This window comes from Gymnoscopelus braueri (genome assembly GCF_963280865.1).
Source record: "Gymnoscopelus braueri genome assembly, chromosome: 18".
In the NCBI taxonomy this organism is placed as follows: Eukaryota; Metazoa; Chordata; class Actinopteri; order Myctophiformes; family Myctophidae; genus Gymnoscopelus; species Gymnoscopelus braueri.
This window is the reverse complement of record NC_137618.1, coordinates 26,396,912-26,412,821: the sequence shown is the minus strand read 5'-3', so window position 1 is coordinate 26,412,821 and position 15,910 is coordinate 26,396,912. Positions and strand designations below refer to the sequence as shown.

General features: G+C 40.6%; 2 protein-coding genes across 2 annotated transcripts; one reads left to right on the top strand and one right to left on the bottom strand.

Moving 5' to 3' along the window:
* Positions 1-164: 164 nt before the first annotated feature.
* On the bottom strand, positions 165-4,095 carry LOC308073824 (multivesicular body subunit 12B-like). The gene has a single exon (XM_080413000.1). It carries the CDS (start codon positions 3,707-3,709, stop codon positions 2,819-2,821), a length of 891 nt encoding a protein of 296 aa, XP_080269126.1. The 5' UTR covers positions 3,710-4,095; the 3' UTR covers positions 165-2,818.
* Positions 4,096-5,785: 1,690 nt separating this feature from the next.
* Positions 5,786-14,830, top strand: slc35a5 (solute carrier family 35 member A5). The gene is made up of 11 exons (XM_080456948.1): positions 5,786-5,881; positions 6,929-7,108; positions 7,406-7,504; positions 7,597-7,730; positions 8,198-8,265; positions 8,897-9,085; positions 9,958-10,158; positions 10,394-10,521; positions 11,091-11,359; positions 13,372-14,368; positions 14,404-14,830. The coding sequence occupies exons 2-10, from the start codon at positions 6,982-6,984 to the stop codon at positions 13,438-13,440; spliced, it is 1,284 nt and encodes a 427-aa protein (XP_080313074.1). The 5' UTR covers positions 5,786-5,881; positions 6,929-6,981; the 3' UTR covers positions 13,441-14,368; positions 14,404-14,830.
* Positions 14,831-15,910: the final 1,080 nt, after the last annotated feature.

Here is a 15,910-nt window from a genome sequence, read left to right as displayed (position 1 = left end):
CTCAATTCTTAAATGCTACATATAAAACTGATGATCTTGCTCACAGACATTTTGTCCATATACAATCTAATCTTAATGAACATTCCAACATGCCATGCTCTCTCCATTAAAACAATTGTATTCATTCTTAGGTAAACAAAGCAGAGTGAATAACTAAATAAAATTGTACTTTTAATGGACAGTGTCAATCTTCTATCAAATTGTATAGACTTTCCGTGGCAGCACCGTTAATCTTGTTATTTTCATTTTATTTCATTTTAAACAGTGTCCATGCAGAGCAATGTCTTATGACCTATCCTATAGGTTACAAAACAAAGATCACTAACATCAACATTAGCAGTTTAGCTTGAATCATCATGCAAAGAGGATGTATAACAAGGTGTAACCAAAACAGTCAGTGCTGTTACTCATTGTTAATAGACATAAACCATATTAGTTTTCAATCAAATGTTACATTACATATTGGAGATTTTTCTTTTTAAACACAAGTTTAGAAATGGTACAGATGTAGAGCAGAGTAGGTAGGCAGACACACTACCATTACAAACGAAACCAGGTTATATATTGTCATGAGCACGGTATATTTTCAACCTTATGTGTTGAATATCACTTGACAGCAGCAGAATTCACAAATCTTCTAAATGACCTATGACAATCCCTTTTGTTCTGAAAACACCAAAATGGATATAGCATTTGAGAGAAAATGATCAAAATACTTAAGTCTAGAAATCATACAAACAATAAAATGAGTATATGTGGTTAACCCATGCATGTAACAGTATTTAATGATAGCTCAGGTGGCTAGTAGATTAAATTATTTTGCTAAACATTTTCATTTCTTAACAGATCAGCACAAACAAATGGTCAAGACAGCGCATGTACAGTACAGTAAAGGGTTTTTGAACATTGGTAGGTGCTGAAGACAATACTGGAGGCATGAAAATAAAGGTTAATTAATGTAAACTGAAGATGACTGACCAGAAAACTAAGGTTTGCAGCAGTCAAAGCTAAATGAAATGTAGGAGCTGCAGTGCATCTGGATACAGGCTCAAAAGAATCCTAATATATTGGCTGTGTTTCGTCATTGCACGATTTCTATGAAATGTGTAAAAAGGTAGGTTGCTGCATACAACGATAAGAATGTCAGGGCAATGCATTTCACACTTGAGTTTGTTATTTTTATTCCACCTTTCTTATTCTACAGCTCCTCAAAAGTATATTAGCATGCTTCAAGTGTCAAAAGAAAGGTAATAATCTAGTTTCAAAATATCCAGGTTATTCTCAAAGCCTCTCTATAGTCTCTAAGTTAGCTGCAACCTGTCATTCTGCAATCAGCAAGAACCTAATTTGGATGCTACTGTACCGGAACCATTCAGAGGTTCATCAAATTATAAAATGTATTTTCAATGTGCACATTTGGAAGAATTATATTTTAACAGATAAATTCACATAAAAATTACGCTGTTCCCGTAACAACATAACAGTGGCCAAATGTTAATTAGTAAAAAGTAACGTATAATATTTTGTTAAAACTCAGTACTGTCAATAATCAAATGTTTCCTATTCACCCATAAAAACAGCTCCACTGGCAAAATGGCTCTTTAGGAAAACGAAGATGCCAACAAGCCATCACATTAGTGTGGGTAAAGCAAAACACACTAAAACAAATACAGCATTTGCAGTTTTGCAAATGCTAGAATTAACGGCAAAATAGTGGTATCCAACAGAACCATCTTTACAGAGTGTCCTAGAAATGCTTGCTTAGCCTACCCTATTTTTTTTTTTACAGTACTTATGGGTCTGTTTAAATCCATGGGCATGGCTCAGACCAGAGTGATAAGAGTGGTTTATAGAACACTAGTTGCGGCAAATGAAAGCACAAGGAAATGACTAAATAACAGTGCACTCACAATAACACCAGTATATTATAATATTGATTGATCAAAAATGATCATTATTAGCCAAAGTACACTTTTTATGTTGCTTTACCTCCCATTCTCCTATGGATTTGATCTTGAGTACTTAATGACTAAATACAGACCAGCAGCTAAAGCAAAGTAGAGCAAAAAATAAAGTAAATACTTCTACTCTCACAACCTTAAACAGTCGATTAAAAAAAAGTAAGAAAATGTCATATCCGATAATCCAACCGGAGGCCATTTGCTGCATGTCATCCTCTCTTTCTCCCGCCTTTCCTCTCTCTCTGCTGTCAATATCAAACTTTTAAAAAGGAAAAAAACGCAACTGATTTTGTCCTGCTCCCAAAAATATAAAATATTGTTTTGAATTTACTCAGAAACAAAATGATCAGGTTTGCACACCAGTGGGAACAGAACTTCAGTTCCTTAATATTAAGAACAAATGGATCTTGTGGAGTGAATGGGTGAATCTTCTTTCACACTCGCCTTGAGCATGATGGATCTGCACTGTCCCAGAATGAGTCTTACATCCATCCAGTTTTAAAACCCAAGTGTTTAGTGGTTCACAGTTGACCTACGCAGTACAGCGGGGGTCTTGAAACTGTTTTGTATTCTTTTTCAATTTAAAGTTGTCCCTTGTAATTGTAACAGTTTCCTCCGGTATATTTGATTTTTGAAACATGGAAGGGAGCTTATTTCACCTCCTCTTTATGTCATGGTACAGAAACCTTAAGGGAAAGGTACAACCTTATTTTACTAAACTAAATGAATGCAAATAAAATGGAGTCTGTGTAGAAAGGAGGAGATAGCTCATATAGCTGGGTAGCTGGTTACTTTTCTGTGTATTATTGGTTGGTGGTCAACTCAGTAGTCGATGTAAGGGATGGGTAAGTTGTTTCTTAGGCCTCAGAACTCATGGGGGTTCGTGTGGGACTGGGAGGGAGACGAGCTGCCGCACTGTGCTCTGTGCGGAAACTGTAATCATATTCTTTTTCAATCTCATCTAGTGACTTGATTGTAATGCCCATCAGATCCACTTGCTGCAGGTCACTTGAGGCACAGGCAAACTTCTCGGAGATCATGAAAGGCACTCCATCCATTGCTGTGATGGCATAAAGATTGGAGTTTTGGTGCTCATAGTCTGGCCTGGTAGCATTCTTGCCTCTGAAACTGGCTGGGAGGGTCATGGATATATGCTTAGGCATGGGGGTGGCAGCGTTTTGGGCTGGAGTCGAGGTGGAGTTGGTGTTCTGGACGTTGTTGGTGGTCGGCGTGGGCCCAGCACAGTCCTGGGCCCGGGGAACATTCCCCATGCGATACCAGATCCCCATGTTGTTGAGCTCCCCGATGAAGGTGTACTGTGGCGGGGCCTGCTTGGACCTCCCCAGGATGCGGATGTTGCAGATGGCCGCCTCCGTGGAATCCCGTGGAATGAACTTAATACACAGCCTCTTTCTGCGGAAGGCCTGCTCCTGCGTGTCGACGGTCTCCTGGATAGGGATGAAACCCACGGGCAGGGTGTCTTTGATGTCGATCAGTTTCATGTCCACCAGAACGTTACCTAAATGGCTGTTCTCCTTGGAGAAAGCCCTGGTGAAGCACAGGTACCGCGTCACTTTGGACTTGAAAAGGCCATCTTTCCACAGATCGGCGTCCAGGCCATCCGTCGTCGTACAGACCACATCGTAGCCGGTGGGCGCCCTGTTCCTGGAGGCTACGACCCCCACCCCGGTGATGGGGTCCATGGGCATCTCTGGCAGAGCCTCGGAGAGCTCGCGGACCTCGGGCATGTTGGCACACGGCCAGACGAACAGCCAATTTAGGAAACGCAGTAAAAGAAAATAAAACAAGATCTCCGTTCTTCGTCCTTTGGTTGGGACGTCCTTTCTTTAAAGAACGTGATGGTTGTGGAGAATGGACGTCTCGCAGACAGTAGCCAGCCGATAGATAGATATCTCTATATAGGCCTATATGTTACTGTAACTGATGACGTAAGACGGTGGGTCTGACCGCGTAGAGTATAAGAATGGAATATTTCCGGGACTGGTCATTTAAAAAAAAGTCAAAACATGGTCAATTTCAGCCCGTTTGAGTAATACATTTACAACTAGCGGTTTTAGTGTTTACTTCTCCATTTTATTTATTACGGCTAGCTCTGGGTTCACTTCCGCTCAGAGTCAGACAGACCCAGTGTTGCCAAATTGGGCGAGAGAAATAAGTAGCCACTGGTCTATGAAAACAAGCACCAAAGAAGCGACCACTCTAACCTTTATACATTGGCTATTTGAAGATAGCAGATCTACAAGCTCACAACGCGTCACAATGCGAGATCTAGATCTGCTATTTTCAAAGAAAAATCTTGGGGAAAAGTTAAAATGTAGCCAAATCCATTTTGAATGATTTTCAAAATCCACAAAACCTTTTATGGGGGTCTCTGGCACAAAATAGTTTCAGAAGGTCGGGTCTACAAATATTAATTTTGGGGACCTTGACGTGAAAATGTTTGATTACCACTGGTTTAAACAACATCAGGAAACAAGCCCAAATAAGCAACTACACTTTAGAAACCGGCCCAAAAAACTGCAACCAGCAGCTACCAATATTTACAAGTGACTTTACAGAAAAACAAGCCCAAAGTCGCTTAAATATAAGCAGACATGGCAACCCTGGCTTAGACCGGACATTACCTCACTCTCTTTCTTTGCGTTGTCTAGGGCGGAGTCTAGATCCCATATGGCGAAGGGGCAGCCAGGCTGTGATTGGTTGGTTAATTGGTTGTCAGGCAACCTGCCGACACAAAGGAAACGTCAGACATAAACATAATTGTTTAGAAAGCAAATAGTATAATACTACTGGAGAAAATAGTTTTTAGTCATGATGTTGGTTTTTCTCTTTGATATCTTGGAGACATCATCAGTTGTAGAGACAACTTAACTTTTAGTGGTGGAAGAAGTACACACATTTTTCTACTCAAGTAAAAGTATGAGTAGCCAAAGTGGTTAATTTAAGTTTTGTAATAATATTAAAAATATACAAAGTAACAATGAACTATAGTTGTCAAATAATTCTAGTGGAGTAAAAGTACAATATTTGCCTCTGATATGTAGTGGAGTAGAAGTAAAAGTATTGAAAATTGGAAATACTCCAGTAAAGTAAAAAATCCATCACTGCTTACCATGAGTTTACTGTCACGCACCAGATTTGACAACTAAACACACAAAAATACTATTACATTAAGTTAACAAAGTATACATAAGGAGTAAAAAGCAAAAAGCAACATTACATTGGTCAGAAATACTGAGGGATTTCAGCGGTTGCCGGGAGAACCAAGTAGCCAATCACTGCACGGCTGTCCCTTCTGGCTATGGGAAGCAAGACTGATAACTTCTGTAGTGCGCGTGCGCGCATACAGAATAAGCAGGATTGCCATGTCAACTTATTATAAGCGACTTTGGTCTTATTTTTCTGTGAAGTTGGGTAGGTTGCGGTTTTTTGGGCTCGTTTCTAAAGTGTAGTTGCTTATTTCAGTTATTTGGTCTTAATAGTATTTAAACCAGTGGTTCTGAAACATTTTAATGTCAAGGAACCCCAAATTAATATGCATGTATCCCTTCTTTCTACAGTCTATGTGATTTGTCCACAGACCCCCACATCTGAAAATATTTTGTGCAAGGGACTCCCCCCAATTTGTTTTGTGAAAATATTTCAAAAATGTCCCAAAATTGCGCTATTTTCCCACCCAAGATTATTTTTCTCTTTTAAAAAAAATTAGCAGATTGTAGCCTCGTAGATTGACTATTTTCAAATTGCCGTAGCCCATCACTTCTTTTGGGCTTGTTTTCATAGGCCTCGTTCCTTATTTCTCTCACAAAATCTGGCAACACTGAGAACAACCAGGAAACGTCACACAACAAACAATGTATCTGCATCAATGTCTTGTAGAAACAGCTGGATACTGAAATGTAAGTTAAATCCAAGCATTTCGCCTTTGCAATGTGAAGATCTCCTCGCTATATGATCTGACCACAGACAATGTGTGACTTATTGAAGAGCTGGGCGTTTTGTTTGGTCATTTTCAGACTCTGTGATTGTCTTGTTTTGATTATTATTGTTATAGGTGTCAGTTTAATCTGTGAAAATGATGTTGCATCTTTCAGTTGTTATATCAGTATATCAGACAGATAGGTACGTGTTTTGTGACTGAGTTCTTTCCATGATAATGTACTGTAAACATGCACTTACTGCAGGCAGGTGTATGCTTGTTTTGTATATATGTTGCTATTTTTAGCAAATTTTCTCCAAAAATTACAAAAATATAGCAAACTTATGTTGCTATATTTTTCAGAAATAATGCTTTTGAATAGCCAAAGACATCTAAAATGACACAGATGCTTTCCTGGTCATAATAGGTTAATAATACAACAATATACACCCTCAGCAGTGCTAAGTAACATTGTTACTATTCACTGACTCTACCACCTACAGTATATTCATGGCATACTACAAAATACTGCCATTTTAAACAACAGTATGATAGGCCCTACTATAACTATATTTGTAATATTTATAATGATTATTACTATTCTCATATATTATACGATGAGGATGGAGACCACAACTTTCGAATGAACACAGTCGAAAGCATACTTTCACTCTCCCATTTTGTGATTTCAATCACTTTGGACTTGTATCCTAGAGATGGCTAAGAGACTTGAGATTGAAAGTCTCACTAAGAACTGATTGAAAATAACTTTGTACTTGATATTTAAAGTCATAAAAAAAATCATTTTATAAGTCATATTTATAAATTCCAAATATTATCAAAGTATTCCGCAGCACCCCTGGACTGCCATCACGGCACCCACTTTGAGAAACCCTGCTGTACTGTGTGGATTCTGGTCAAGTGCACCTTTCTAGGGTGGACAGGACGGGCCGGTGCTTTAATTTAATGTTCATATACCATGACAGTAGTACATCAGAAGGCTGTGTTTGTGCTTTCCCTGTGTTAGCGTGGCTTTGAATGTGAGAGGATCGAGCCTCCAGCCCTGTCCCAGCTGCAGCCATGGTCTGCTGCCGTCCCTGCTCCAGGCTGTGCTCCCGGTCGTCTGCCTACACTCTGGCACTTGGCCTGGGCTTCGTCACCTTGGGGACTAGCCGCATCCTGCTGCTCAAATACTCTGCCAATGCAGGTGCCTAAAAGACACTTAGGCAGATAGCGTTACAATTGAGTGTAAATATGGCATTACAATTGAGTGTAAATATGGCAGTTTATCTCTTTATAAACCTGTGAAGTTAGACATCTGCTCCCTTGATCTACTTTGACATTTTGTTCTTATTCATTGTCAGTAACATAACATTTACAAGTGCTGTTTTCTCTAAAAGTCACATAGACGCCCGTGTCGAAGTTTGATGTGCATTCCATCTTCTTGTTAACTGAGTGCTTCTTGTTAACTGACTGCGTTTCTTTCCTAATGGTCTGTGTGCAGAGAATCAGTATGACTTCCTCCCTGCATCTGTCAATCTGTTGGCTGAGGCGCTCAAACTGCTTTTCTGTCTGGTCATGTCACTCAGGGTCATTGTTCAAGGTAAGGCTCCCATTGATTTAAGGGACAGCTGTGTGTTTACATTGGTACATTTGTATGTGATCGAGTCACTGACTGTTTTTCTTTCTCCACAGAGGGCCGCTCATGCAAAGACCTGGGCTTTTCCTCCGGTCCGTCCTTCCTCCGTTTCCTTAAGTGGTCTGTCCCTGCCTTCCTCTACTTCCTGGACAACCTCATCATCTTCTACGTCATGACATACCTGCAGCCGGTGAGTTATTTACCAGCAACAACAATAGGTTCTATGTACACCTGTAGTGTACACACATAAGTGTGTTGTTTAAATCTGGATTGTCACTGTCCATTCAACACTTTGTTTCATGATTAATGCTCAACTAAGCTTAACAATCTGTGTGTTTTTCTGGACACCTAAACAAAATGTTTTTCATATTTAGCTTGAATTGTGGCCCCTGAAAGAGCTACACAAGTAGGTTTTTAGAATGGCTTCTCAAGCTTTACTTTTACACATATTGTTGTGTGATGTCAGAGAGTCTTGAGCCACAAATCACCCAAGTCCTGATGACTACTTAACCAAAAGCCTTTGTTGCCAGTTTTATACCAGGTTTTGGAAGTCCCATCTTTGATGTTCTATGCACTGTGTTGTTGTTCTACTGCTGCAGCAGTAGGTAAGCTCCACAATCAGTATTTATTATCTTTAAACCCTACCCTCCTCCACAGGCCATGGCGGTGTTATTCTCCAACTTTGTCATCCTGACCACAGCCATACTGTTCAGACTGGTACTTAAGTGAGTGTAATGTTCAGTTCTTTTGTGGTTGGACAACGGAGGCCTTCATATCTGTGTGTACCTGATAATAAAAACATAAGTGACGAGGTGACTGCGTCATTCAGTCGGTGCACTTTGCACACATAATAAATGTATGTAGTACATAGTTCTCTATCAATGTTATTATCCTTTGATAAAAACGGTCACATGCAGTGATGGAAGAAGTACTCACATGTTTTACTTAAGTAAAAGTATCAGTACTGCAATGTAAAAAATACTCTGTTACAAGTAAAATTCCAGTATTCAAAGGGTGCTTGAGTAAAAGTACAGGTATTGGCATCAAAATATACTTAAAAGTACCAAAAGTAAAAGTACTCATTGTGCATGTGTCCCATTTCACAAGTATAAAAACATTTTGAAAATAGCTGATCTACAAGCTCACAATGTGTCGCATTGTGACACATTGTGAGCTTGTAGATCGGCTATTTTGAAAAGGCCGAAATATATATAGGGCTGAAGTGGTTAATATACATTTTATAATTATAATCAAAAAAAGTAAAAGTACGTCAAAATTGTATTTAAGTACAGTACTTGAGTACATGTTACTTTGTTTACACCACTGGTCACATGTGTTTCCTCTTCCTAACACCAGGAGGCGATTGTCCTGGGTCCAGTGGGCAGCGTTGGTCGTCCTCTTTTTGTCCATCGTCTCCCTGACGACGGGGTCAGGGGCCAGCCAGCACTCCATAGCCATGCCAGGTCTCCGCTCCTCCCCCCTGTCTCCCCCCTCCAACTCCTGCCTGCTCTACACACAGCTGCTGGATCAGATGAGAAACAGCAGGTATGGCAGTGATAACGAAAAAGATGAACGGATTTGTGCGTTGTACCCACATGATTGAGTATTTTATTGACATTTGTAAAAGTACAGCAGCACAACTGTTAAAAACGCCAAATGGATGAGACACAAAAAAGCCAAAGGCTTGTTTCCATTGTGGTCCATTAAACATTCAACACTCAAACAACTGGACAGACGACAGTGAAACAAACAACGGCACAAAATATAAAATATAATGTACAGTTTAAAGCGATTCATGATATGTTCTGATCACAAATGCGTTGCTCACACTAATATGCCATTTTAACATCTCTCTCTCTCTTTCTCTTGCTCTGACAGACACACACACACACACACACACACACACACACACACACACACACACACACACACACACACACACACACACACACACACACACACACACACACACACACACACACACACACACACACAAATAGCATGTGTTTAGTTTTTACAGCAACACACCTGACGAGAGGGAGAAAGAAAAATAAAGCGAGCAAATGGGAGAAAGGAAAGGACATCGTATTGCTACAGTATTTCATATTTTTAGAGTATACAATATATGAATACAATATAATAGGTTGTGCTATGGAAAGTGTAAACTATCTCTATCCTCGATTTGATGTCTGTCACCTTCTGTCACTGTCGGCCCAGTCTGCTGTTTATATCCCATATCCCAGAGGGAACATGACAATACCGCTGCTGTGAAACGGAATCGGTCACGGCTTGGTCCAGTTTTATATCATTGCCAATGACAGTTTTAGGATTCTGTTGCAAGTTGCTACTCGTTGCGTTGGGATGCTGTGTATCCGTTCACCTTTTTGTCTGACATGTTTCTGCCCCCTGCGTCCCAGTGCCAGTGAGTCGTGGGTGTCGTCCCTCCCAGGACAGGCCTGGAGGGACAAGGTGGTGGAGAGGCTTCGCTCGCTGGGTGTGGGTCACGTCCTGCTCCTCCTGCAGTGCTTCATATCCGCCATGGCCAACATCTACAACGAGAAGATCCTCAAGGAGGGAGACCAGGTCACGGAGAGCATCTTCATCCAGAATAGTAAACTGTGAGTATCCGGTTCACCAATGTACTCTGTTGTACGATGGCATCACGGACCAAGAAATGCAGATCTATAAGACCTATAAGTGGGCTTATAGACTGGCTGTTTTCGGTGTGTAACACAGTTGCATGATGAAGTATAAATCAGTCTTAACGGCTTGACGACATCGGGCAGTGTTGATGGTAGATGATTGTGATCACTTAGAGATGGCTAATGTGGATAATCCCGTTCTATTTTGCAGGTATATGTTTGGCTTGGTGTTCAACGGTCTGACCTTGGGGTTGGGCAGGGAGGCACGGGGACTCACCCTGCACTGCGGCCTTCTCCATGGGCATAACATCTACTCCCTGGGGCTGGTGCTGGTCACTGGTAATACACAGTCTCAAAACAAGAATAACATAACCATAACTATCAAGTAATGATATTAAAGGACAATTTCGGACTAGCCTTTTCCTTACCTTTTATATGATGTTATTATGTCCTAGGACGAGTGATACAGTAGATAATTCAGCTTGTAAACACGACGGCGGCCCATTTGGGACAAAAACACTGGCCAATATGACCGTCAGATATAAAAAAAAAAAAAGGATTAAAATACGCGATCTAGCACACAGACCGTCCGCTCGGGTTTTTAGCTGCGGTGGACTCGGGATGAAATGTTCTACTGTAACACTCGTCCTAGGACATAATAACATCATATAAGGTAAGGAAAAGGCTAGTCCGAAATTGTCCTTTAATAAATGTTGGCTTGATAAAGTGTGCTGAATTATCTGTGCTAATCTGTAATTCAACAGCATCCGGGCTTTGCATTTAACATTTGAGAAAGTAATCGTACACCATACAAGTATCAGTATTTACTGAAACCATACAAGTCCTGTACCTTTACAGTAGAGTTTTGGTTCTTAACCGCTCCCAAATATCTTCTATCTTGTCCTCAGCCGCCCTGGGTCTATCTGTGGCCTTCATCCTGAAGTTCAGAGACAACATGTTCCACGTGTTGACAGGCCAGATCACCACCGTGCTGGTGACCACCCTCTCCCTCTTCCTCTTTGACTTCCACCCCTCTCTGGACTTCTTCCTGCAAGCCCCCATTGTGCTGCTGGCTATCTTCATCTACAACGGCAGCAGGCCCAAGGACCTGGAATACAGCCTGCAGCAGGAGAAGCTCCGTGTCATCAATGGAGAGGTGTTTGAGCGCTCGAGAGGGGTGAGCAACGCAGGGCTGTCACAGTCAAGAAAGTGTACTTGACAATTAATTGTCACAAATAAATGCGATTAACAATTTTAATTGTGTTATTTGGCATTGAACACTTGAACAAATTTGTACAGAGCAGATAAGACGAATAACTTCCAATATACAAAGAAATCATGAGCAATGGCCAGTAACAAATGATTAATGTACTATGGCCAAAATAGGCCATATTTAATCATTTCTACTTTCAAAATGTATTTAAAAATCGTGGAAATAGCCCATATACAAGCTAGTAATTTCCGCAATTTTTGAAAATGTAGGAACATTTTTCAACATGGAAACGATTATGACGATTATGCAAAATAATTGTGATTATCTCAAATAATTGCGATTAGGTGATTATTTAATAATTGTGGCAGGCCTAACATACGCACACATTTAAAAGCTTGTTTTCCCTTTTTGCACGCCTTTCACAGTCGTCATCCCCAGCCCACTACATTAGGACACACAGACCTAGCTTTGTGTGTAAACCCTGGGGCTCAATTCTGTGTAATGTGATTTCTTCAGTGTGGAAAGAAACCTGATTCCCTTCAATGAAAACAGCATTTAAACTCATACCTCGCTTAACCTGATTTGGTTAACGCAGTGAATTTCGTCGGGGAGAGAGGACGGAGCTGATCTGTAAAAGGGGCTTGTGAGGACACTGACCTTGAGTCAATATTGCTTCTTGGCAGCTTTATTACCTGCATCTTGCCATAACAACAATATTTTTGTGTGAATGGTATGGTTTTACTGGAACCTCTTTAAAAGTGTATCGTGTAAATTCAGAATGTATCATTGGCATTCTAAAATGTTGATTTGGCAAAAGACCAGTCTAGTGTCAAATGTTTGGAGGCTTTGTAAAATTGCCTGTTAAAAATGAGCACAACCCTGATATGAAGGCTCCCCCCACTTTTCTGTTATTAAGGTAGTAAATCCTCCAACTTGGGACTTCTAAATTTCCACCCTCCCCTCCCTCCTGTGCAGCATCAGGGTGTGGAGCTCTGCATTGTTGCTGGCCCCGCTGTCATGCCGCAGTGTGTCCACGTAGGTGGTGCACCCACTCCCCTCCTTGCTGTATCATAGGTTGGCTCCCGCAGTATCAGTGGGCTTATCATCAGTTCGACCTCGACCGTGTCGGGTGGAAAGGGAGAGGAGAGTGACGGAGGGACGGAGAGAAAGATGGGGAGAGAGATACACGCAAAAGCAACTATACCAACAACACTAAAAACCGTAAAACTATCACAGCAATAACAATAATACAAGTAGTAGCAAGAACTATGACGGCAATAACAAAAATACAAGTACCGGTAGTAGCAACAGCAGTAGTAAGAGCTATCACAGCAATAACAATAATACAAGTAGTAGCAACAGCAGAGCTATGGCAGCAATGATGATAATAATAGCAGGTATAAAAGCAGTATAATATAATAACAATAATAGTAAATATAATTGTGTAATCTAATATATAATGGTATGATAATAGTATTATAATAATAATACTAATCCTAAAATAATGTATAATGGTATAATCTAGGGTTCGGAACTATGCTAACTAACTATGTCGTTTCCACATTCAGTGCAGTCGGTGCGTTGTCGTTTCCACATTCAGTGCAGTCGGTGTGTTGTTGTTCCCACATTCAGTGCAGTCGGTGCGTTGTCGTTCCCACATTAAGTGCAGTCGGTGTGTTGTCGTTCCCACATTCAGTGCCGTCACATGGGAGACATGCCGTTATTAGAACCTGTGTGTGTGTGTGTGTGTGTGTGTGTGTGTGTGTGTGTGTGTGTGTGTGTGTGTGTGTGTGTGTGTGTGTGTGTGTGTGTGTGTGTGTGTGTGTGTGTGTGTGTGTGTGTATTTATTATTTATTTACCTTCATACCTACCTACTGTACCTACCTTTTTGGAACATTGTCCTGCATTGACCACAAACAGTGGTGGATGAATCGTTTGTGGAACTTGACTACATTCTCGGGTGTTTTGTGTTGTAGGATGGAGAGGAGCTGCAGAGACTGACAAAGCCCAACACAGACAGCGAATCAGAAGAGGAGTCTTTGTAGTGCTACATTAGAACATGACTATAAACAACCACACCTGTGGTAACTGCAGGTATGTTGACAGTACCAACCCCCCCCCCCACACACACACACACACACACACACACAGAGAGTTAATCCACAATACAGTCTGTTACAGCATTTACAGTATTGTAGTTGTGTAGTGTGTGTCAAGCTCTGTTGGCCTTGTGGGATTCCACTGGCATTGTGACAGAACTGTGAGTATTGTACATTATTCTGCAAATGGTGCCTGTCTGTATATATGATCGCTGTAAATTGTAAAATGTGCTTTGAATTACTTGCATTGTTCGCTGTCACTGGACAGTTTGGAGCCAAAGGGATTCTGATATTAGACAATTTTATTTTCTGGTATGAGTGATGATGAATGTGGGGATTAATGCAACATGGAAGTTTCATAGAAGATGTTACTGTAGTGTATAGCGTATGTACCTTATGTAATCCATATACTGACACTCACCAGAAGCTTCTTTACCCTCTCCATTCACTGTTTCACAAACCGAGTCTGAAAAACATACTTCTAACTGATGTATGAAGCAAGCTTGAAATGGAAGCTTATAAAATTAGCAGTCTTAGGGATATGTCTTTTGAGTGTTCTATTTATTTGTTCTATAACCAAAGTGGATGTGTCTAGCATCAGACCAGCTTAAATAAAAATCAGACTGCCTCTTAATGGACTTCAGAATAAGAGTTGACATACAATGCATGATACATACTTTGAGTGGGGGAGGGGAAGAAAAATCTTCATACAGTACATTGAAATGGTCAACAAACATTCCATAATGCTTTAACAAATAATCTGGACCAGCCGTTTAACTAAATTATATACAGGGGATGTGATTTTCAATTACCGTTCAATATTCAAAACAGTGGCGTGATATGGGGATAACCGGACCATCAGCATGGACAAAGTGTCCATGCTGATGGTCCGGCTATCCCCATATCAAGAATTTTGAAAAGCACAAAATACAGTCCTTAACATATTTTCCGACCGATATGCCCATATATGGGCATGCTCATACGGGCATATACTGATGACATCAGAAATCATTCTCCATATATGGACGTTAAGGGGACACAGCCAGACAAATATAGAGATCTTCATAATATGGTCATAAAAGGGACACAGACAGACTGATGGGTATAACAGGTGCTTCGACAGGTATTACAAAATCAGGTATTGTTCATGACTTGCTGCCCGTTGTATTCTCAACTCATATTGATTGCCTCTTGCGTACATTGGGATTAATGGGCTGTGTTGCTCAACTGTGGAATCCTTTGGACTTTTAACCCCTTTCTCTGTCATACTGTTTGCATGTTTGTTTCATAACGTTTAAGCTACAGCTGTATGATTTTCAAACCCTCTGTAATAAACGGTGAAAAGGACAGACATGTACTGTATGTGTGTTGGGTAAATGTTTGTATGGGCTGATGTACAGCGGTTCACAGCGCTCTTCCATTTCTGTACACAGCATCATGCCTAGTTTAACTCTGAAAGTGCAAAAATGTACCTATAACACATTGGTTCTTAATGTGGGGTCCGGGGTCGTGAACATTTGTGAAAATCTTAGAACGTCTATATATTTTTAAAGCGAACATGTTTAACTCAAATCTTTACTTCTGGGGATCACTGTCACAAAATACGAGCTGGGGGTCCGCAGCCAAATATGTATCATTTTGGGGGTCCTTTACATGAAAAAGTTTGAGAACCACTGCTGTAAAAGACAGGTAGAATGAAGTAAATGAATGAGGGGAACAGGTGTATTGGTGGTGAAGAAATTATGGGTGGACACTGACAGTAGCCTTGGGCGGTATCTATTTTTTTTATACGGTACCTTCATACTTTCCTGACATGTATATGACAGGTATATGACAGTATTTGTGTAAAAAGAAATAATATATATGGCCCATAGAATAATGAATAGATAAGCGTCCTTCTTCTATATCGTCTCTGTTGGGTGAAAAACCTCATGTGTCCAAAACTGCTACTTTCTTCATGATTCAAATTCAAAAACTGCAAAAGTAGCTGATCGACAAGCTCAAAACGCGTCGCTTTGCGCCACGTTTCGAGCTGGTACTTTTGATGTTTTGAGTGACACCAGTATGATCTGATGTTAGAATATGGAGATAAGAGGTTTCAGCAACGATGTTCAGCATACCTTGCTGGAGGATCCAATGACACTTGTTGCCGACACATCTGTGGGCTGAAGGAAGAAGGCGTGTGGGTGGTGGAGGCAGACTGGCAGTTGAATAAAATCAACTGCTTTTGTAGCTGGAAGAAGTCATCCAGTGGAAAATAGCAGATCTACAAGCAAACAAAGCGTCGCATCGCAAGCTTGTAGATCTGCCATTTTCGAAAAAAGTTTTTACAAATTTGGACGAATTTGACTTTTACTTTGGTATTTAAGTAGTAGTAGTAGTTCTACATTGCGGTATTGATGCTTTTACTTCAGAA